The sequence below is a fragment of the Mizuhopecten yessoensis genome, unplaced genomic scaffold, assembly GCF_002113885.1.
Source record: "Mizuhopecten yessoensis strain PY_sf001 unplaced genomic scaffold, ASM211388v2 scaffold8071, whole genome shotgun sequence".
NCBI lineage: Eukaryota > Metazoa > Mollusca > Bivalvia > Pectinida > Pectinidae > Mizuhopecten > Mizuhopecten yessoensis.
The window spans coordinates 1650856-1674950 of NW_018407364.1; the positions used below are offsets into that span (position 1 = coordinate 1650856).

At 36.6% G+C, this 24095-nt stretch overlaps 1 protein-coding gene across 2 annotated transcripts; it reads right to left on the reverse strand.

The window, feature by feature from the left end:
• Positions 1–1583: 1583 nt before the first annotated feature.
• LOC110454828 lies at positions 1584–5395 on the reverse strand. Of its 2 annotated transcripts, none has more exons than XM_021504557.1 (3): positions 5274–5395; positions 2515–2693; positions 1584–2100 (listed from the first exon to the last, which is right to left on the reverse strand). In XM_021504557.1, the coding sequence occupies exons 1-3, from the start codon at positions 5323–5325 to the stop codon at positions 2011–2013; spliced, it is 321 nt and encodes a 106-aa protein (XP_021360232.1). In that variant the 5' UTR covers positions 5326–5395; the 3' UTR covers positions 1584–2010. The 2 variants fall into 2 exon arrangements, with proteins under 2 accessions (XP_021360232.1, XP_021360231.1); XM_021504556.1 differs by having other exon boundaries at positions 2515–2696.
• Between the last annotated feature and the right edge of the window lie 18700 nt (positions 5396–24095).

A 24095-nucleotide genomic window follows, 5' to 3' on the forward strand; every position in this document is an offset into this window, starting at 1 on the left:
ACCTGCAATGGACGGAATGGAGCCAATTTCAATATCCCCGCCAATTTTGTTAAGAGAGACTAACAAAGGGACATAACTCTGTATATAGAGGGGGCATAAGAGCCAATTTCAAATTCTACAGTATACAACACTCCTTCATCACATGAAATGCTCTAACACAGACTTTGGCAAATGTAGGCTACAGACTAAACTTCTCATTATAAGTATATGTAGCAGTGTCATTATTTAATGACGATGTATTATTTATTTTAGTTGGATTAAATAATAATAATAATAACTGAGTGCAATGTAATAACTTCATGCATGAGTAAATATGGTGGCTTATTTTTAACTTTCGTGTTAACCTGTCTGACAAGGGTCAGGGGTTATACTATTTATATAACTTTGTGTAGTGGTCAGCTATTCGTCAGTGCGAGGCTGCGCAGTGAACTACGCGCCAATAGAAAATCACTCCCGTGCAAGGCTTTATTGAGGACCGATAGATGTTTATCATTTTGCATCTTTCAATTTATGGACTGATTGGCAACAGATAACTTTAATTGTAAGTAGAACATAGTTTTAAGGATTGTTTACATATGTACTGTGTTAATATTGTAATGCAGATCAGTTTAAATTCTATATATTTTGTGAATTAATGAAATTCTTCAATTAATTGTATTTTGAATTTCGCGCCATTTTGTAACTCTTTTATAAGTTTAGGAACAATGAATTTGGTCGTTCGATTATTTGTAATAGTTAAATTTCCTTACTTGTAGTGTCACCACACTGTGTACACCAGTACGGGTTGTTTCCCTTGGATTAAGACTCTCTTCCCTATGAAGAGGTAGGTTGTGTTTTGTGAACCTTTTTATATTTGAAACTGGTTGTAAAGTATACGTATGACTCTTATATTGTGACAAGTATCAGTCGCTGGTAATATGCTAGTATATATATCTGTTGTATTAACTGATGTAGATTTGAGTTGAGACCATCGTAAGTGTTATGCGCCTACTATATTAGTATATATATGTGTAATTTACCTGTAACGATTGCGACCGAGTTGTTCAGTATTTTTAAATAGTAGCATTTATATAGTGAAGCGAGAAGTTGTCAGATGTGTTGACCATTTTGTTATGTGTTTCATGAATTTCTGAATTCATATGAAATGAAAACAAGTGTTAAGATACTTTTTATCACATAATCAAGATTTGTGGCATTGAGTCATGTAAAATGACAACTTTCATGCAATATTGAAATGTAAAAAGTCACCATTTTTACTCCAGTGCGTAAGTCTGTGGCATCATGTACTTGTCTTACTTAGGCATGACGTCACAATTGAAACTTACAACCAATCACAGAGCTGATAGGTCATATTTCATGGGTTAATTAATATGCAAAAAAATATGACGTGGGTATATTCACCGGATAACACAGTACATTATGTGATAAAAATGTTTGGTATCCCCTGCTGGTCCTCTCAACTTCTGTTATTATAGATTAATGATTAGTCAAAACGGGTGGTTATATAAGTAGTGGTCACTGCCGTAGAGTCTGTCAGTACCAAATCTAGTGAGCAAATCAAAATACAACGTTTAAAAAGTGTGTTAAATTCTTGACTTAATTTATTAATTAAAAATATTTTACCTCTATCTGATAAATACTCATTCCACTTAATCACACTTTATTTAGTTTTGAGCCAAAAACAATTGTGTAAGATATTCATTTTCAATTTATTTACCCAGTGCTAACATACAACAAAAAGTACTCTTCAAAAACTCCAAACATGCATTACAAAATATTCTGAAGAAGACAATTTAACATTCTGTACTTTTGAATGTTAAATACGCAATTTGCATCTCTGACAGTTCAAAACTTCCTATTGACACAATGTTATTGTTGTAAAATCCTATATCAATGTTGTTCCTCATTCTTTTAACTCTTCCAATCTGTTCTATTTTAACACTGAACATTTCTACAAATAAAATCAATGTCTGGAGTGCACACATTCACAACATCCTCTTCCGGGCTAAATCATTCATCGTAAGTGTTAAAGATGGGTGGATCCACCTTGAAGGTAGTTGGTCGAGCCCTTGCATCTGTACCAGGACACACCTTTTTGATCTGTGAATTAAAGCAAGTACACATCAGAAATAAGCAAAATAGGATTTAAAACGTTTATTTTAATACACGAAAATTGCATTCATGACTATTTTAAACAAGCCAGTACCCAATGCCAGGTGAGCTAAAAATCGAAAGAGCCAAATGGCTACTTTGGCTTTCGACAACGAGAGCCCTAGTCTGAGGAAAACAAAACTACGACTTGACCTTAGGTTTATTAAGTGAGCATATATGGTTTCAGCTAAAACAAAAACATTGTATTCATATCAGAAGTCACAGGTTTACATTACAATTATTTAGGAGAAGATCTGCCAATTGGTCTGTCTACAATCAATAGTCATGATTGTAAGGCAATGCATGTATTTCACTACAGTAAAACCTTGATATACAGCCCCTCACTGAGATGCAGAAACTTACAAATCCATAAGTGGCGAAATTCAAGACTAGGAGGAGGGCAATATTTATGTTGTACTTGGTATCCTTGGCCTTAAAATCTGTCTTCCAGCAGCCATGTGGAATGGGTAAAGCATCCAGATCATTGTGGTGCTTGACAGCAATCTCCCTCAAACTGGCGCTCCCATGGCGGACAGACTGGACTGCTGGAAATATAAGAAATTAATATCTTTTGATTAATACAGAACGAATGGTAATGATTGATGCAGATCAAATTGATAATCTGCTAACTAATATAAGAGGCTGGAATGGTGCTTTCAGTTGTACATGTCTTCTTGTTCAGTCATATGCACCACTTAAACTTGCATTGGTCTACCTGAAATTCGTAAGAATGTTTACAGGAACAAAGTCAATTCTTGTATCTGAAGTTTTGTTCTTGAAATTGTATGAGGCGCATGGCAGCTTAAAAGGTCCAGTGTATTTGAATTCGAATATGACGACAGACTGTTTGGTTGAACTCTCTCCGTATGGCAACTCTTGTCCAAAGTCCATTTATATATGGCGGATCGTGTGATTTTTAAACAAGGTGTAAATCTAATTTGGCAAGAAATAAACACAGTTGATTAACCATGAACTCTGTTGTTATCGTTTCATTTTCAAAGCATTATGATCATTTTCACAGCATTATGATCATGACTACTGACAGGTGATAATGACTTATGACTTATGAATGACATATCATGTTGTTAAGCAATGAATGATGCAATTCATTATCTTCAAAATACAGCTTTATACACAGGTCCCCAATAGGGATTGATTTTAGTTACAAAGTCGTTTAGCTGCAAGTTGATTTTAACCCGCTATATAGGAAAATATCCGCAATTATTTGCATCAGTTTTCTTAATTATTTGGTGATGAATTTCACTGCCATGTTGTTTCAATTGGTGACCATCAAATGCAACATATTGTGTGAAATTAACAAAAATACAAGGTGGTATGATGAAAAATGTGTACCTTTCAAATCATTCCAATTAATTGAAGGGGTCAAATTTTAGCGATAATTAATTGGATTACATGACTGTCATGTGCTATTCCGTCTTTGTCTCCGTATTGCCGAGTTATCTTCTCTTGTGAGCAGGTATTGATTGTTACGTCATTGGTTTGTGTGAGAAAATTAACTTGTTTTCTCAAAAATTGATGACGTTACTCTCACAAACAAATGACGTAACAATATATACCTGCTCACAAGAGCAGATAACTCTGCAATATGAAAAGACAGGATAATTATAACCAGCTAATTATAAGACAGACGGGTAACACATAAGTCCTTTGACGTGTATACGTGTTCTTTGAGCAAAAAAGTGTGTTATTCTTTAAATTATTTAAAATCCAATGTACATTTGTACACAAAAAGTTATCAACTCTGATGTTGGCCCGAGTTTCCACTGACCCTGACATCAGGAAGCTAGGATAACAGTTACAGAAAATATCATTCTTGTTTAGATGATTTCCACACGTCTCTTTTTGTTGATTAGTTGACGTCACTCTCATGACCTACAAAAATGGCGTTCTCTCAGGAGGGGAATTTTGAACGATTGGAAACTGAGGACGGAATTTAGTGGCTGTTGGTGATAATGAGAGCAGATTTGGATCGATAAATAATCCATTTATCAATATATGTGAGGTATGTGTTGTGTCATAGCCAATTTTTGTTGTCAGCACCTCAGAACTCTCCAATACCAGACTGTGTCAGGGTAGTTCATAAAGTAGAGCGCTCTGGCCCCACACCAGACATCTATCTGTCAAAATGTCTAAGTCTGGTGTCAGGGCCAGAGAAAACTGTACTTCCTTGTATTTTTTATTTGATTATGTTGTAAGAATGACACCCTTTTTGTTCATAATGTGTAAAAGAATCCATTTCAGTAACAAAATTGTTACTCAAATGGTTAACTGTTATCAAAATGCAGGATTATTACCCATATTATATGTGCCGACGTTGTGCCCAACCTGTTGAAGACATCAGTTGTTTCCTTTCTAATCGTATTTCTGCTGATTATAATCAGGTCCAGTACACTCTGCCGATTGAGCTATATAGCTATAAAGACCTATATAGCTATATTCACCTTTAAATTATAGCTGTATTGAGCTATATTTTCTGATATTTCAATTTTCATTAAATTAAAGCAAAGTCGCATAAAACAATAAGGTTTATGGTAATGTTGACTGCAAAAAGCATACGATTAGATGTATCGGTATATTTTCATTTTTCATAAATGTAAAATTTCCGATTTTTTTACATCATTATTCTTTTAAAAGAATACGTATATTTAATGTCTTTTGTTATCAACCTAATGATACAATCTTCTTTTAAATGCGACTTTGTTTCGTTTTCCTTAAAAAGAAAATCACTTGAAAATAGCTCAAAAGACCTTATTTCAGATAGGTGATCAATAGAGACCATTATATGTCTTTACAGCTATCTATAGATCGATCAATCGTCAGAGTGCACTGGACCTGATAATACACACCTTTCTCAAGAATCAATCTATTTCGAACCAGATTATTTCATTACGAAAAGGAAGCAGTGAGATAAGTATAAAGATATGTCACTCATCATCCGTGAACGATCGGCTACAGCGAGAATATTGTGGGAAGAGAGCGGGGGGGGGGGGGATCTTGTCAAATTAGCGTTGATATGTGAACAGTTAGTAACACTGGTTCTCTTCGTGTAATATACTTTCCCAGATTGAACGAATCGGTAAGCTTTTGAATTTTTCACTCACCGTTAGCCGATTTGACAATCTGTCGCGAGACGAGTAATGATCTTGACAGCATTTTCGAGGAAACGTGAGTGACCTTCGAAAAATTGACCGGAGTGGAAGTTAAGGCTCGGGGTGAATAAAATGAAAAATAAATAAATAAATAATCGCCATTTTTAAACATTTATCACCATGTATTTTTACAGCCCTTTAAATGCTATACATACGATATATACCCGGTGATATTAGAAGACATTTTCCATTAACTGTTTGATAAAAGTGCGGACCTGAAGCACTGTGTTGGTAGACTTGCTAACGTCCCTATTTACACCGGGTTCCAGAGCTGTTCCAAACGACATCTTTACTTTAATCAGATTCCCGTGTGAAACTGCAAAATGTTGAAAATATTCTAGGTTTGGTGTTGTGATTTCATTTATGTAAATCGTGTTCGTGTCGAGGGGCCATAAAGCAGAAACAAGAAAACATAAAGTAACAAAATCATTTAAATTCGACTCCATTAATTATATGGATTGTATATATACATAACATAAATGCACGAAGAAATATATCATAACACTAGAGTTATACATCGGTAATTTGAATACACAAATGTAAATGTTATCTTATATTGATATCTCATATGATATTTCACTAGGTCAGCAATTATAATTGGTGATTTACCCAAAACACCCAAAAGTACACCTCTTGATCAAAATTTTATCTGAATTACGAAATAAGTTCAATATAATACGGTAACGCTACCGGATATATCACCATCAACTCAATTAAAATGACATATCAGATGCAAATTTGTTAACAGGAGATTTAATATTATTATTTACCACATATATCTTTTATATTTAGTATACGTATGGGGCAAAGATTTTTATATTTAGTAGATATACTAAATTGACCAGATATCTTTTTTAAAATATATATTTCTATTCAAATTGAACTTCTGTAACTGTCCTATAAACAGCCATGGTCATGGAAATCGAAGTGCACGTTGACCACTTGGCCACCGCGGCCCCCGTGATATAAAGCTTGTTTGTCAGAGATGTACACAAATATCATAATGTTTTCTTTTTCTTAATTTTTAAATAATTGATTCATCATAGTTAAAATGTCAATTTCCAAATTCTGATTAAGTTTGATTTCGACTACTAAAGCCATAATTAAGAGTTAAGACAGGGTCCACCGATAGTGGGACAATTCAAAAGCAATTTATATAAAAGTGCCATTACAAGAATTAAAAACTTTGGACACGATAAAGCATGGTTCTCCAACCGGAAGCATTAATTCAAACAATCGGTTAGTCAGAAGGTTATAGACGGACACCGCCGAAAAGCAGCTCAGATTTGGCTTCTCCGTGCATGGCAGTAACCACGTACTAAGCAGAAGATACATATGCAAGACCACACACTTGTGTTTTTCTAACGAATCAGAACGCACTCATTTATTGCAGGGACGAATATAATCACTCGTGCGCGGAGTGTGTGCATGGTATTGCTTTTATCACATAAGTTCCGTATTTTGTAGAGATCGATACAAAGATTTTATAAACTTTGATATTTTTTGCAAATACCGGTCACTTTTCAGTTCGCCATGACAAGGGGATTCCCATAAAAAGTAGTTCTGGCTAGTAGGTAAATACAACATTCCGTATTGCACATGTGCAATACCGAACGTTGTATTACTATAACAAGATTCAACAGGTATGTGATAAAGAAGTAAACCTACGTAGCTATCAGCTTCATACGATCACGCGGTGGGATATAGCAGGTGTATTCTTTCTGTATGGAAAACAAGAACAGGCCGGTAATATATGTGGAAAGAGAGATGACATGGGCCCTTGATGTGGAAAACTCCCAGCTATTCCGACGGTCATTGTCTGGAATACCAGCAGAAACTATATGTCGTTGTAAAAAGGTTTTCAACAACACGAGGTGTTTAAAGAGACGCCAAGCAAGTAAAAAAAATACTGACATCACAGGAAGGCCCAACAACACACAGCCAACACTAATGAGGTCAGACAGGATAGCCGAACAACACGCAGCTAACACTAATGAAGTCAGGCAGGATAGCCGAACAACACGCAGCTAACACTGATGAGACTGACAGGATTGCCGAACAACACGCAGCTAACACTGATGAGACTGACAGGATAGCCCAACAGCACGCAGCCAACACTGATAAGACTGACAGGACAGCCGAACAACACGTAGCTGACACTCATGAAACCGACAGGATAGCCCAACAACACACAGCCAACACTGATGAGACCGACAGGATAGCAGAACAACACGCAGCCAACACTGATGAGACCGACAGGATAGCCCAACAACACACAGCCAACACTGATGAGACCGACAGGATAGCAGAACAACACGCAGCCAACACTGATGAGACTGACAGGATAGCCGAACAACACGCAGCTAACACTGACGAGACTGACAGGATAGCCGAACAACATGCAGCACACTGATGAGACCGACAGGATAGCCCATCAACACGCAGCCAACACTTATGAGACCGACAGGATAGCCCGACAACACACAGCCAACACTGATGAGACCGACAGGATAGCCGAACAACACGCAGATAACACTGATGAGACCGACAGGATAGCCGAACAACACTCAGCTAACACTGATGAGACCGACAGGATAGCCCAACAACACGCAGCTAACACTGATGAGACTGACAGGATAGCCGAACAACACGCAGCTAACACTGATGAGACCGACAGGATAGCCGAACAACACGCAGCTAACACTGACGAGACTGACAGGATAACCGAACAACAGGCAGATAACACTGATGAGACTGACAGGATATCCGAACAACATGCAGCTAACACTGATGAGACCGACAGGATAGCCGAACAACACGCAGCTAGGGTCAGACAGGTTAGCCAAACAATACGCAGCCAACACTGATGAGTTCAGACAGGTAAGTCGAACAACACACAGCCCACACTGATGAGACTGTCAGGATAGCCGAACAACACGCAGCCAACAATAATGAGGTCAGCCAGGTTAGTCGAACAACACACAGCCAACACTGATGAGGTCTGACAGGTTAGTCGAACAACACGCAGCCAACACTGATGAGGTCAGACAGGTTAGTCGAACAACACACAGCCAACACTGATGAGGTCAGACAGGTTAGTCGAACAACATACACCTAACACTGATGAAACCGACAGGATAGCGGAACAACATGCAGCCAACACTGATGAGGTCAGACAGGTTAGTCGAACAACACACAGCCAACACTGATGAGGTCAGACAGGTTAGTCGAACAACACGCAGCTAGGGTCAGACAGGTTAGCCGAACAACATGCAGCTAGGGTAAGACAGGTTAGCCGAACAACACGCAGCTAGGGTCAGACAGGTTAGTCGAACAACATACACCTAACACTGATGAAACCGACAGGATAGCCGAACAACAAGCAGCCAACACTGATGAGGTCAGACTGGTTAGTCGAACAACACGTAGCTAAGGTCAGACAGGTTAGCCGAACAACACGCAGCTAGGGTAAGACAGGTTAGCCGAACAACACGCAGCTAGGTTAAGACAGGTTAGCTGAACAACACGCAGCTAGGTTAAGACAGGTTAGCCGAACAACACGCAGCTAGGGTAAGACAGGTTAGCCGAACAACACGCAGCTAACACTGATGAGAACACTGCAATGGCGAGGACTTGGTATCTCACTCCTGCGGTTACTGCTATCAACAACGAGTTCAGATGACAGCAGATTGGAGACCTTCGACGCGGACTTTAACAATATCCTGGAAAATGAACTTGTTGGGAATACACATGTAGGAAACTATCAGTGGATCGAAACTCTTCGATTGGAGTAACAAAGAATAGGAGGAAAGGTACGGAGAGAAGAAAGGATACATTCACGTTGGCAGAAGGCAGAGGGTTGGTTTGTACAAAAAGGAGAAGAAATTAGTAAAACTAGTTCAGTTCTGGACGATCTCCTTCTTGAATATAAAAGGAAAAAATCTAACCATCAGTACTAGCTAGGAACGCATGCAATAGCACAGTCATCATCACATGATTCTAAGATTGCACGGAATAAACCAGCATGGGTTTACAAGTCGTCTAAGCAAAAGAACTGAAGATCGAAGAATCTAACAGTAGCAAGGCTGGATTTGTCTAATGCTTACACGTCCATCTCATTTAGATGAAGAGGGCATTTACACATAACATATACTAGTGAAAAATCAGAGGTTTCATCAGCAAGTACTTCAAACGGGTCCATATGCCGTCCAAAAAGAATTTGGAACATCGGGACTCGATTTACAATCTCAAATGTCCTATCAAAGCGAGGAGAAAGAAGGACCAAGGCGTGAAAGACAGATATCGCCATAAAATAACCACCAAATAGGGGATGTATGAATGATCTAACCATAACCACTTACACCAATATGATAAATGATAATAATAATAATTTGAGGTTCTTATATACCGCTTTGGTCGTCTCAAAGCGGTTCACACATTATCATCCGTGGTTATAAGGCCTTTGCAACCAGCCAATGTGTTTCTTTAATCCCTGGGGAGCATACAGCCGGAGCTGCCATTTCGGCGCTCACAGCTAGCATTCAACAATTCTAGCACTGCCCAACCTCGTACTCATCTATAGCTCAGTAGACAGGAGCAAGCTGAGTAAAGTATCTTGCTCAAAGATACAACGCCGTGCCGTGACTCGAACCCGCAACCCGTCGGTCACGAGCCCGGCGTCCTAACACTAGACTACCGTGCCTCCAAAGTGCCTCCATATTAAAGTCGGATTGGTGCAACGATTCCTTAAAGTCTCTGTATATTTGTCAGGGATGACCTTCGATCAAATCCAGGAAAGGTCACACTGCTGTAACATCAATTGACACCAAATCAAATATTTAGGGAAGTGGATCGGTAAAACGCTGGGAGACAAGGCCAATAATAACAGAGCAGTAAGTTAGGAAGGGCGTGCGAAACATCGACAAGATGGGCCTACCCGGGGATGTTCAATTTATACTTGTATCAATGTGGACTCCTACTACGCCCTGCTTGACCATTAAAGCGTTATGAGTTGACCTTGTCAGCTGTAGAGAAGCTTGAGCAGAACAAACAATTCTGGACATAGCTGTTGTACCTCAAAGTTTTTCACCAAAAGGCCTCTACAACAGAACTGCCAAGTTGCAGCTTCACTCAACACCAGTAGATGGAGAAATTAAAGTTCAAAAATCAAGACTTTCATAAGAACTTTTAAAGATGAATCGATGTAAATGTCTGGAGTGACATTAAGGGTACGTTGGTATTCATAAACATCAAAAGCATTTGAGATCTCTTCATGATATAAATTTCTCCCACCCTTCACAGGCGTGTCTCCCGTTTTAGCCGGGCGAGATCAGCTTTTCACCCCCTAGGGGGAGATAGCCTCGTGCCGATTAGCACGTGTTCAATTGTGACGTCATTAAAATGCGTCACCAGTAATTGTGACGTTATCAAAAGTGAATGACGATATTCATACCCCACATATGGTTTTTGTTTATAAACTTGGTAGATAATTGTTGGTGGAGTTGTGATTGAAATTATAGGATGGGAGAAAAATAATCATACCCTACCTTGAGGGTGTAACAGAGAAATCTCCAACCCTCGGGATTATTTTTGTTGGTTGTCTAACCCTCAGCAGAGCTCTGCTGAGGGTTAGACAACAACAAAAAATCACCCCTCGGGTAGGAGATTTGTCTGTCACACCCTCAAGGTAGGGGGAGTTTCTATTAATCAATCTATAAATTGATATAAAGAAAAAGCGATATACACTGTATGTTTTATTTAAAATAGTCTATATATTAAACATATATGTTTTCTTTTCTTTTACATTTGATATCCTTATTATTTTTTGGACCCATATTTGGGTATAAAACGCTAAGCTGGCTTGTCGTAGCAAAACACATAGTCAATTATCACCCAAACATGGACGTACAACCAGGTGCTTTTGAACGGAGGGCGATTATTTGTTTGTTTGGAGATTTCAAACTATCATTTTATTATTCTTTCATTTAATTACACTTTCCATTTATATGGAATGAATACCACGTGATTGTTTCAGGAATGACTTGACAATGTTTTCGTTTATACACAATTTCATTTCATGATAGAAATGATACACATGGTGAGATTATGTTAATTTCATAACCTTTAAATGAAACGAGAGATTTTTGAACATGAATGATCATTTTAGAGACTGAAATATTCGACTTTCATACGTAGGCTCGAAGTTAAGTTCTTCAAAACACCATTGGGATGAAATTTGGAGTCAAAACTTTGCAAAGCGTCGATTCTTAACATTTTATTTTGCAACATGGGTTAAAATTCTTGTATCCTCTCAGTAAATGTCCATTCCTGTAAATGATGGAATCTATAAATTCCCATAAATGTGTATGATAGTCTACTAATCCCCCGTACCTACTCCATTAAACTCTATTAATCAATCGTTATATATAACACTATAAATCCCCTATACAATACATGTGATGGTCTATTAAACCCCATGTCTACGTATTATAAACTCTATTAATCCCTCATCATTACATGTGACACTATCAATCCCCTATACAATACATGTGATGATATGTTAATCCATCATAATTACATGTGACACTATCAATCCCCTATACAATACATGTGATGATATGCGAATCCCTCATCATTACATATGACACTATAAATCCCCTATACTATACATGTGATGGTCTATTAAACCCCGTGTCTACGTATGATAAACTCTATTAATCCCTCATCATATATAACACTATATTTACATTTGCCCCCGCGCCGTCCCATTACAACAGTGTTAGAGGGCAAGTGTATGATGTACGTATGATAAACTCTATTAATCCCTCATCATTCCATATGACACTATAAATCCCCTATACTGTACATGCGATGGTCTATTAAACCCCGTGTCTACGTATGATAAACTCTATTAATCCCTCATAATTACATGTGACACTATCAATCCCCTATACAATACATGTGATGATATGCGAATCCCTCATCATTACATATGACACTATAAATCCCCTATACTGTACATGTGATGGTCTATCCCCCGTACCTACTCCATTAAACTCTATTAATCAATCGTTATATATAACACTATAAATCCCCTATACAATACATGTGATGGTCTATTAAACCCCATGTCTACGTATGATAAACTCTATTAATTCCTCATTATATATAACACTATTAATCCCCTATTCAATACATGAGAAGATATGTTAATCCCTCATAATTACATGTGACACTATCAATCCCCTATACAATACATGTGATGATATGCGAATCCCTCATCATTACATATGACACTATAAATCCCCTATACTGTACATGTGATGGTCTATTAACTCCATGTCTACGTATGATAAACTCTATTAATCCCTCATCATTACATATGACACTATAAATCCCCTATACTGTACATGTGATGGTCTATTAAACCCCGTGTCTACGTATGATAAACTCTATTAATCCCTCATCATTACATGTGACCCTATCAATCCCCTATACAATACATGTGATGGTCTATAAAACCCCATGTCTACGTATGATAAACTCTATTAATCCCTCATCATATATAACACTATATTTACATTTGCCCCCGCGCCGTCCCATTACAACAGTGTTAGAGGGCAAGTGTATGATGTACGTATGATAAACTCTATTAATCCCTCATCATATATAACACTATATTTACATTTGCCCCCGCGCCGTCCCATTACAACAGTGTTAGAGGGCAAGTGTAATTATATAGGCTATAATTACAACTGCTCGACTATAATTACAACTGCCTGTTTCAGGTGTAGGAATATGTAAACAAACAAAATGGCCGCCTGAAATGTATTTTGAGGCAGGGCAAATGGTTTTTGTAGGAATAATTATGTCTTAAAAAAGAAAAATATGTAAACATAAAAAATACCTGGTTGTCTGGTTGTAATTATTGTTGATATAATTACATCCAGACAACCTTTTTTTTTTTTTTTAATAAATCCCCTATACAATACATGCGATGATCTGTTAATCCTCATAATTACATGTAACACTATAAATCCCCTATACTGTACATGTGATGGTCTATTAATCTCTCATCATTACATGTGACACTATAAATCCCCTATACTGTACATGTGATGGTCTATTAACCCCATGTCTACGTATGATAAACTTTATTAATCCCTCATCATTACATAATGACACTATAAATCCCCTATACTGTACATGTGATGGTCTATTAAGCCCATGTCTACGTATGATAAACTCTATTAATCCCTTATCATTACATATGACACTATAAATCCCCTATACTGCACATGTGATGGTCTATTAAACCCCATGTCTACGTATGATAAACTCTATTAATCCCTCATCATTACATAGTGACACTATAAATCCCCTATACTGTACATGTGGTGGTCTATTAATCCCCATGTCTACGTATGATAAACTCTATTAATCCCTCATCATTACATAATGTCACTATAAATCCCCTATACTGTACATGTGATGGTCTATTAATCCCCATGTCTACGTATGATAAACTCTATTGATCCCTTATAGTTATATATAACACTATTAATCGCCGATACTATACATGTGATAAACTTTATTAATCCCTTATCATTACATATGACACTATCAATCCCCCATACTAGACACGTGATAGTCTATTAATACCCAGGAATACGTTTGATAGATTCTATACATTCCTCATTCCTACATGATAGACTATTATTCCAATATCTTCTTATGAAATAATCTTTTAATGTCACTTAATAACATGTTATAGATTTTGGTGATGATCGATACGTATACTGTATGCACATGATACACATGTTACCACTATACATACATACTCAATAAAGAATCTTTTAATCGTCCATGCTTTACGCATACGTATGAGAAACTGTTAATGTTAAACATCTCTGATATGTTAATTTAGCTTCCCAAATAGTTTTTGAACATCTGGAAAATTTGTTTCAAATTTCACGAATTCATGAACTTTTGGTTGCATCATGGATTTTTTCTCCTTTGTCATGCACTCAGCAGCAAGCTTGTCTGCCACCGTATCCACATGACGTTTGAGTTCATCTCTCTTTTTCTTTATTTCAGCTGCCACACGCTCAATCGTTATCTTCCTTTCAGATGTTTCTATCCGCAGGAATCTCTCCCTCAGCTTTTTCACGTACTCGCTATAATCCGTGATGGTGTGTCCCTTGTGCCAGGGATAGAAGCATGTTTTACAGAGGGGCTTCTTACCACACGTTTCACAAACGAACACAAACTCTTTCTCGTGCTTCGAGCAGAAATTTCCGACTGTGCCGACCTTTGTCCTCCTTTTTAGGGCCACTATCATATGTCCTTTATGAGACGTTGCGACACATTTGTAACATACAGGATCCTTGTTACATGTTTTACACATCATGCTCATTATCTTGTTGTGTTCAAAACACTTAGGAACCAATCCTTTCCTGGAAGCCGTCGACATGGTACTCTTGACTTTCAGGAGAAAATCCAAGACCACTCTTTCAATTAACTTACATTTTTATAAAAGAAAAGTTACCGGAGTTGATATTAATTTATCGTCTTGAAAAGTCATTGACACCTAACTTTTGTTAGCATCTTATTTCTAATCACTAAATATGAAGATGTTTTTAAAGAATTATCGCAATCTGATGCTCATATTGTCCTTCAAGCAGTTCTACGCACCAAGACAGTTTTTTAGGTTCCAAGCGCGAATGTCGTCCACTGCCGTTTAGTCATTGTGATATATTTGTCTGGTAGTGTACAGTTGATATACGATTAATACATATACAGCCCAGTTTTGTTATGTGACTTTGATGAGCAGGTCTACCTATTATAAATGTACCACAAACAGTGCACGTTATAACTACAAACCACGACGTGATTGGCATTTGACTTTAATGTTGGATGAACCAATTCTATTCTTACCTAGCACACAAACACACAGCATATTCTGAAGAGCATTTAACTACACACCGGAGCGTTTCCTGTAGGCCCTATTGTGTTTCGTTGATCAGTATCATGTATATAATGTAAACTATAGCAAACACCAATGAACCCTTACAACAGAGATTGCCATATCTGTTTTGAGTTTAAAGATATATTACCTATTACCTGTTAGGTATAGTATAGACATTTTTTATTTTTTTTAAATATATATTTTCTTAGCAAATGATCAGAAGTCATAACTTAACTGTCCAATCTCTAAACCGGCAGCCCAAATGGCTAGTTTTAGAAATAAAATGATAAAAACGCCGTCAACCTAACATTGAGACCACCTCACCTCCAATTTAACAATGATTCGTACATGTTCAGGGCACACGTGATGCGAGGTTCAAAGAATGGCCTTGTTATTGGTTATTGACACTAGTGATCCTTTATTGTTTTCTGTCTCCCTTGTTTTGTACAAATGCAGTGTAACGAAATACAACATGAAAACTTTATTATGTATGGAGTATATACTATTTATTTTTTATCAACACCAATTTCATTTTGAAAGTTTGATAATAACGATGAAAACATCATTAACAATGGATACAGCTTATGAATTTATCAATAATCTAACGATACTCCGACAAAAATTACTGGTTAATAAATTCATAAACTAAGTTCTTAGAAATGAAAAAAACTTACACCAGTGACATAATATATTACATATTGATTTATATACCATGTTAGTTCTAATTGTAATTGTATTCTAGTTATCAACAGAAAATAAATAATAGCGATTTTCATTTAGTAATGCGCTGGGGACATTTAGTTGATGTATAGACGTAATGCATGCCTTGTTGTTGTTATTATGGTTATAGTTTTCCTCTCCTGAAAGGATGTTACTTTCACAACACGCTAATGGTACACTGTTTATGCCTCCGAAGAGAGTAAGACAAATATTTGTTTTCCCCTATCTTTGAATCATCAAACTGGACATAAATAACCCACTTTTACCTTTAATGATGAGGTTGTACCCCAGGTCATCTCTCCAAATATACGTCGTGATTTAGAATCAGGGAGATGGACGACATGTCGCCTCGAATTCTCTAAAATTAATTCAGGGAAACGCCCTTCCGAGAAAATCCAGAAAAATTCTTTTCAAAATAGGCAAGGTCATTTTTTCCAAGCAGTTTTTAGCGCTCATACTCAGAACCCGGAAAATTATCTATCAAAGGTATAGGTGCAGTTAATAGTATTTTACAGATTTTTTTCGAAAACCCAGATTGATATAGACCATCTCTAAAAGGGTAACTCAATATCAATTAATCGTACATAAGATACATATGCCTCAGAACCCATATTCATATTTCGGGCACAAAGCAAATAAAAAACAAAATATGTAAATGAAATCATAAATGAAGTGATTGCTAAATTGTATTTTTAAAGAAAGCTAAGCTATCTATGATTTACAGATCGGAGTATACAACCTCAAAATACTCTCAAACTTTTCCTTATCTGAAAATATCAAAAAAGAAAAAATATTGTTTAAGTAAAGGAAACATCTTAACTTCAGCTAAGTTGATGAAATCAAGTCCTGGTTTTTGCCGCAAAACCTTGAACAATTTTGCAGCCACATATATTATTACAAGCGCCAACAAGTTGAGGGGCTAACAACGTTTCAGAATGGTCGATGATTGGGAATACAACATCAACACATAAAATTTTACTATTTATTAATAAAACAATCCCATACATGATAAATGTGTAGCTAGTGCAATATACATTACATGAATATGAGTTTAATTTTCCATTATAAGACATAAAGCTGACTACGCACATTATCACTAAATAACATTTTATAAAGATTCACATACATTTATAAAATAGTGTGAACAAAGTGTAAAGTAATCGGAATTGAACATTCATTTAAACAGGAACAGTGATACCTTATTCACTGAGTAAATTATGAATCTGACCTGGAAATAATTTACTGGTGGCACACACATTCGCTTGGTTATTCACGGGTTTTATGAAGTTTCGTGCTATGAAACACCGTTTAGCCAGTACGCACGTGCGAATAAAGTGTCATCAAGCATTTGTTTTCTATGACATGGAAGATAAGCAATGCGGACGTGCTTGTAAACAAATGTACAGAAAAATGCTTGTGGATGGATGTCCGTAATCGGCTATGGTGGGAACATACAATCCTGACACTGAATGACAGTTACTTCACTTCAGTTGTGGGACATACCAAGGATACGAAACACTTAAAGAGGGCGACACTTGCCTTATATAGTTCTGTAAAATGAAATCCTACCATTCTGCGTTCGAAACAAAATTACAGTGAGCATTGCCTATAAAGGACCTATATAAAGTCGTAATATTTGGGCATAGTGTTGATGTTGGGATATAGGTTTCGATTCTGTCTCAGTGCTTCCCTAAGCGGTTGTGTTGTGTCCCACTTCTAGTCTGATTCAGTATATTCAAATTAAAATTCTTTTTAACTTTAACATGTACCACAATTAAAGTTTCACTTAATTTTTAAGTTACCAAACAACTTTTCGATGTCGTTGAATTTAGAGGAAGACACCTTGAATTTCGGTAATTTGACTCTCATTTTCTGGTGTTGTTTCAGGGTACTTGAATATTCCACCACGAGTCTATCTGCCACCGAATCTATTTGTGTCTTCAGCTCTTCGCGACGTTGTTTAATCTGTACCGTCACCAGCTCCGTTTTCGTTTTTGGTGCCGTGTCCGGGATGTTGTTCATTTTGTCACGCATCCGCCTCATGAAGTCCTCGAAATCGATACAGTCATGTCCTTTGTGTCGTGGATAGTAGCAAGACCAGCAGAGCAGATCTCTGTTACAGGTTTTACACACATAGATCAAATTACGGCCGTGTCGAGGACAAACTGTCCCGAAAGATGTCAACTTCTTCGGACGTTTAATTGGCGCAATCATATGGCCTTTATGCATGGTACTAATACAGGTCAGACAAATGTTTTCGTTGTCACATGTCTTACATTTCATGACTGTATTCTTACCGTGAAAGTCACACACTGCTGCTGGCGGTTCCATATCCAGGCGGCCAGTATCGAATGTCTGTTCTGTATGTTATTTTTTCTTGATTCTGACGTTAATTTCTTCAATATGACCTTTTTTTTCAGGCCGTGTTGGAAAATTGGTACACAAAAAATACTAAAACTTGTTTATGTGGATATCCATGATAAACATAAAAGTAATTACAGCCAAAATCCGTTTTGATTTAAATCATAGTGCATTTTTTAAGAATCAGGCAGGAAAGACGGATCACAGGCTGTCGGAGTAGAATCAAAAATTCAATATGGCGTCTGGTATTATTCTTCCACAATGTAATTCAAACCCATGTATACCATATATACACAATACTGTCTGTTGTCTCGTGTCTCTTACATACACGTCATACTCTAGTGGAATCGCTCACGTCACACTTAAAAAAACATTACCATTTCGTATCTCGATCAGTGGTTTTAAATGTATAGGCATGTCGATTAACCTGACTGTGTTACTAAATTGAATGTTCTGCGTTCGTGACAATAGAGTGACACGCTTTACTAATGTTGAATCGTGGTACCATCTGTATATATGTATACATACAGTGGTACCGACTACGGAATGTTCTTACAGCTTCGATAGATCAGTTGGTGCATGTGGTCTGATTGTTCCTTCTTTTTTAGTGTATTTTCCCTGTATTGTCTTTAACACTTGGTTTCGTTCTGACTTAGTCTTTCTTTGCAGTGGTAGAAAATATCATAGTCTCGCAATTTTAGCATATATTTTACCTCTAGCAAACTTCAGCACTATATTTATACGTGTTTTATTTTATTTATTTTTAGTTTATTTTTCACAATCACAGATATAATGTTGTAAATGCAAAATGAAAAAAAAAACTTTAAATAGTTTTTTTTGCGCCCTTTATGGTTTATTAAATATTGTAAATATTAAATTATATCTATAGCAAGAATGAAATCAGACTTTTTTATGAGACGTTAAAGAAGACATTGTTTCAAAAGTTATCAGCATTAAATCCAGGTCGGTTTAGCTGATTTGGAGTAAATAAACTGAACACAGCTGGCATTTACAAAAGAACACATACAAAGACCACAAAGATGTTTAATACATTTTCACAGTGTTATACACGATATATGCAAGTATGTTTAAGATATTTTTTTAAATAAAATAATTTAAACAGAGAGACAAACTTCCCATCTCGTGCATAACAATTCCTGAAAATATCAAGCAAGGAAAATGGCCTAGAAATAAAGCAACAAATTGCTTACTTTTTGTGTTTTTTCCCCCCATCAAGCAAAGCTAATTGACGATCTCACCAGTGTTTTCGCATATACAAATGAATGTATGATTGTCATCTATTCGGATTTGTGTTCACTGAAGACTTTGATTTCTCTCCCTTTATTTTGTAGTTTTTTAATTCATTCCTTTCACCTAGGAAAACACCCAGATTGATTATATATTTCAAGTTAAGTTGTGATTCCTCATCTGTGATGCATCTTCATTACATGCCTTTCTATTTTGTCTCTTTAATAGTTATTCTGAAAGAATTGTATAAGTACTGCTTCGTCCATATACTCAGCAAAGTTCACGTATACGTGTACCCTTACCTTATGCTTTCGTTTAAAACATGTAACCTTACCAATTTATGATAGGCATTTGATTGAAGAACAGATAGAGTAATGATTAAAGCACGCTAACCTTTTGTAAACTAGGATGCTTACTGGAAGATCTTAACATATTAAACAACATTGATTTCATTGCTAGTATGTAAGTGAAATATTAAGTACCTGTTTCATAATGTAAAATGTTATATATTTTTTCACATCGTAAACTCTATGAAATCATCCCTCTGTAAGTTGCAATTTCCCAAGTAATTTTTGTATTTGAGATTCCTTTACCTTTTGCCTATGAAATTGTATATCACTTCTTCTCATGCGGTATTCCTTTAATTTAATTTCATATTCAACTACAATTTTGTCCGCAATAGCATTAACAGCTTCTTTGAGTTCATCTCTTCTCTTCTGTATGCGTACCACCATGCGGTCCTGCCTGGTAGTACCCTGCTCAGACTGTCGTTGCTGAATATGGTTGTCCTTATGCCAGCGGGCAAGCTCTTTACGCTCCATGGTCTTATGTTCTTCATATCCGATACTCTTATGTCCCATGTGTCGGGGATGGTAACAGTTCCAACATAGAAGGTCATTTTTACATGTCTTACACGCAAGTATGAAAGGACGTTTATGAATCTGACACATGTCCGAGGGGAATACTTTGTGTGATTGCTTCAGAGCATTTACATAATGTCCCTTGTGAGTTGTCCCAATACATCTCGTACAGATGCTTGTCCTGCTGCACGTGCGACATACCATGGTAAGGTCTCCTCCATGGTCCTCACATTTCATTAAAGGGTCCATGATTAACGACTAATTATTAATAAGATGATTAACATTTCTGCTATTTTGTCCCAGTGTTTTGTATAAGTCTTTATTCGGGGTTGTTTGTACTACGTACACTGACACGTCAACATTTTCTTAAATTGCTTTGTTCTACCAATCTAAGGTCTTGTAGACATTTGAAGTAGACGCTTTAAATCTGCACTGATACTCTGCCAAGTAGAGCTCACCGATCGATAGCCCGAACGTATAATCCATGTCTGCAAATCATAACACATTTATGCACACATCATAACACAATCACAGCCTCCAGAAAGTCAGTGTGTGAGAAACATCACTGTTCCTTGTTTTGTCATGATCGAGTGATGTACATCAAATGGTTTCAAGATAATTTCTCTTTAATGTAAGACTATCCGAGTTGTTCACAAGTGTTGTTTTGGATATCAACGTGCATTGCTCAATCAAACCCCATACAAAAGGTACACAATATCTGTATGACAATTTGCCAGATTTTACAATGTCACGTACTAGTTGGTTTAAACAAGACGTTTTAACAGATTCAGCCCTGCAATGCAAAATCGTTCAATCAAATAGCTTTTGGAAGTGGATTAGTCAATGTATATTTTTGATACTCTAAAATGAACGTCTTATTCGACTTTTTTAAAATAAACAATAAAAACAGGACATACCTACATCACATAACCTAGGATAACTGTCTTGCAATAGAACACATGTAATATCTTTCTGAATGCTGACACACTCGTACCTGAAACCTTTTTTTTTTAAATTTTGACCACATGATTCCCGAAAAGAAATATTTCCTACCCTAAGAAGTAACATTATAGCTTCCAGATCTTCCCAGATCATCCTTTTGACCAATTATTAGATATAGTATTCTAGTGTTTACCAACGACTAAAGACACTGTAATATTTGCATGGTTCACTTATAGAATCTATCATTCCTGTGTGATATAGACAGAGATATCTCAACCGGGAAGAAGTTGTATTTTTGACCCAAATGCACCGAACTATCATCAATTAAATTCATCAACAATTCTTCCCTTTCCACCTTTTTTTTCCTACGGCAACACATTCGCATATTTTAAACTGTCGGAATGCTGAGCTTGGCATGTTTTGTTTACATGTTTATTATACATGTGTGTAAAAAGTGATGATGTAATCAGTTTTGCTAAAAGTGTACAGGGTCACAGGTCATGTTGAAAGAAGTGCATTGTCTGTGACGTAAGAGCGCGTGTCAGCTGTCTTGATCGAGGTAGATCAAGACAGGTTTAAATTTTCCCTACCAAAAACGGGAATATACCTGTGAAGTGTGGGGGAATATGCTGTTCACCATGTCTTTCCTGGTGATTTCTTATTTGTATTTACACCGTGTTAAAACAATTGTTGTTGAACTTTTCTAGTAGTCGACTTCATTTTGATGCAGTTGTACCACATGTACTAGCCTAGTCTGTCAAGAAACCCATGCTATAATCAAAGTTGCTAACTCTGTCACCCTAGTAAAATGACCCCGTTCAAACATGTGATTTTGTCATAACCGTTCATAGCGGGGAGCAGTTTAGATCGACAGGAAAATACTTTTTTCATTAATTCGATGTATGAGTATCATGCAGCATGATTTTCGGTAGACTTCATAAAACATCGAAAAAGGTCGAATTTCAGTTGGTCGGACACTGTGCCGTCTGACGATTGGAAATCTGAACAGAGACTGCCATTTTCTCTTATTATTGTGTCCTCAACGCTGATTGGCTTCTAAATTTAACGGACCAAAACCTGTGGTTGGACATGATTACAAAATACAAAGCGGGATATAAGAATGTACGAATTCGATTTTATGAAACTATTCTTTGACTGGTTTCGATAGAAACATAGTTACGCTCTCAATGCATCTAAACTTAATTATTGCTATTTTCCCGTGAAAACACATCACGTTATAAAAAACAATACGTACCTATCCTATCTTTAATATATATGTAAAATAACATATTGATATGTCAATTAAATTCTTATTTACTCGTTGAATAAGTGTTACTTGTTTCATGATCCTTGGGATCAGTGAAATACATGTATCGATGAGCACAATGTTTAATGCCGTTTGGTATAACTGTAATCCAATACTGATACTAGAAATATATTACTTATTGAGTGTTTGTCACATGGTATTGATGCCAATTGAAAGCAATTCACAGATTAAAAACGGACCGATTTGGTACGTAGTATGGTTTTATTCATGTTAGTGAGGTACATCTTTTCTCTCTGTTGAAAAGACTCATTCGTCGTTGTTTGTCAGGAGCTCGAATCATCCTTAGCAATTCAATATCTTTTATTATTTACAAAGTGTACAAGACATTGTTTGTAAAATGTATATTTCCATGATATAGACATTTTCGCGAATATTGTGTTTATTAAGTCAGTGCTAAAATGTTCGAATATGCAAATGATAGATATTTCTATCTGTGTACTATAATAATAGTTTCAGTGATTTAACTGATTTAGTATGTGAGATATCCAAATAGTTCAGCTATATTATTTCCCTCCGTTTTTTTTGTTGAAAACTTGAACTTTTTCTTATAAGGATCGCGTTTGGCAGCATTTACTAGTTTCTCAATATACTTGTCTCCCATGAAGTCCACTTGAGCTTTAAGTTCGTCACGTCTCTGTTTTATTTGCGCCGTAGCTAGGTCAATCTTACCGGTGAGTTGACTTTGTTCGACGGAGTTCTTAATACTGTTATTGGTACTTTTCACAAAATGTTGAAAATCTGTAACTTTGTGAGTAACATGTTTAGGATAGAAACAGTTCCAGCATAATAGATCGTTGTTGCACGTGTTGCATACATGTATAAGTGGTCGGCCGTGCTTCGGACACTTGTTTCCTATTGGGAGTTGGGAGCTGGCTTTAGGTGGACATATAAGGTGACCTCGATGTGTGGTGCTTATACATTTTAAACAGACTTCTTGATCATCACATGTCTTGCACACCATCCGACAGGCCTTGTTGTGGTCCTCACACATCTCCATCTACAAATCAAGTTAAATGAAGAACATATAATGTGTATACCGTAAACAAGGGGAAAAAACATATTACTAGCCCTCATTAACTCCATAACTGATCTGAGTAATACCATTCTATTGAAAGTTCAACCTTTTCTGTATTGTTGTCAAAGATTTGATGTTTATTTGAATAGTTATATTTTGGGTACGATTCATAGATTCATTTGGATACTTAACGTGTTTATTTGATTTTTCTCATTTTCAAAGAAGTGGTTTTGTTGTAGCGGGTATTGGTCGACTTGTCCTAGTGTTCCAACTAGGAATGGCGTGAGTTTATTGACGATTTGTCTGGGATGGTTTCCAGCTCATGTTTGACCAT

Coding starts and splice junctions, on each gene's coding strand:
- LOC110454828 (XM_021504556.1), bottom strand. CDS start 5,325: ATGCTGTCAAGATCATTACTCGTCTCGCGACAGATTGTCAAATCGGCT. Junction 2,697..5,273: donor GATTGTCAAATCGGCTAACG/GTGAGTGAAAAA, acceptor TTATATTTCCAG/CAGTCCAGTCTGTCCGCCAT. Junction 2,101..2,514: donor ATTTCGCCACTTATGGATTT/GTAAGTTTCTGC, acceptor TTTAATTCACAG/ATCAAAAAGGTGTGTCCTGG.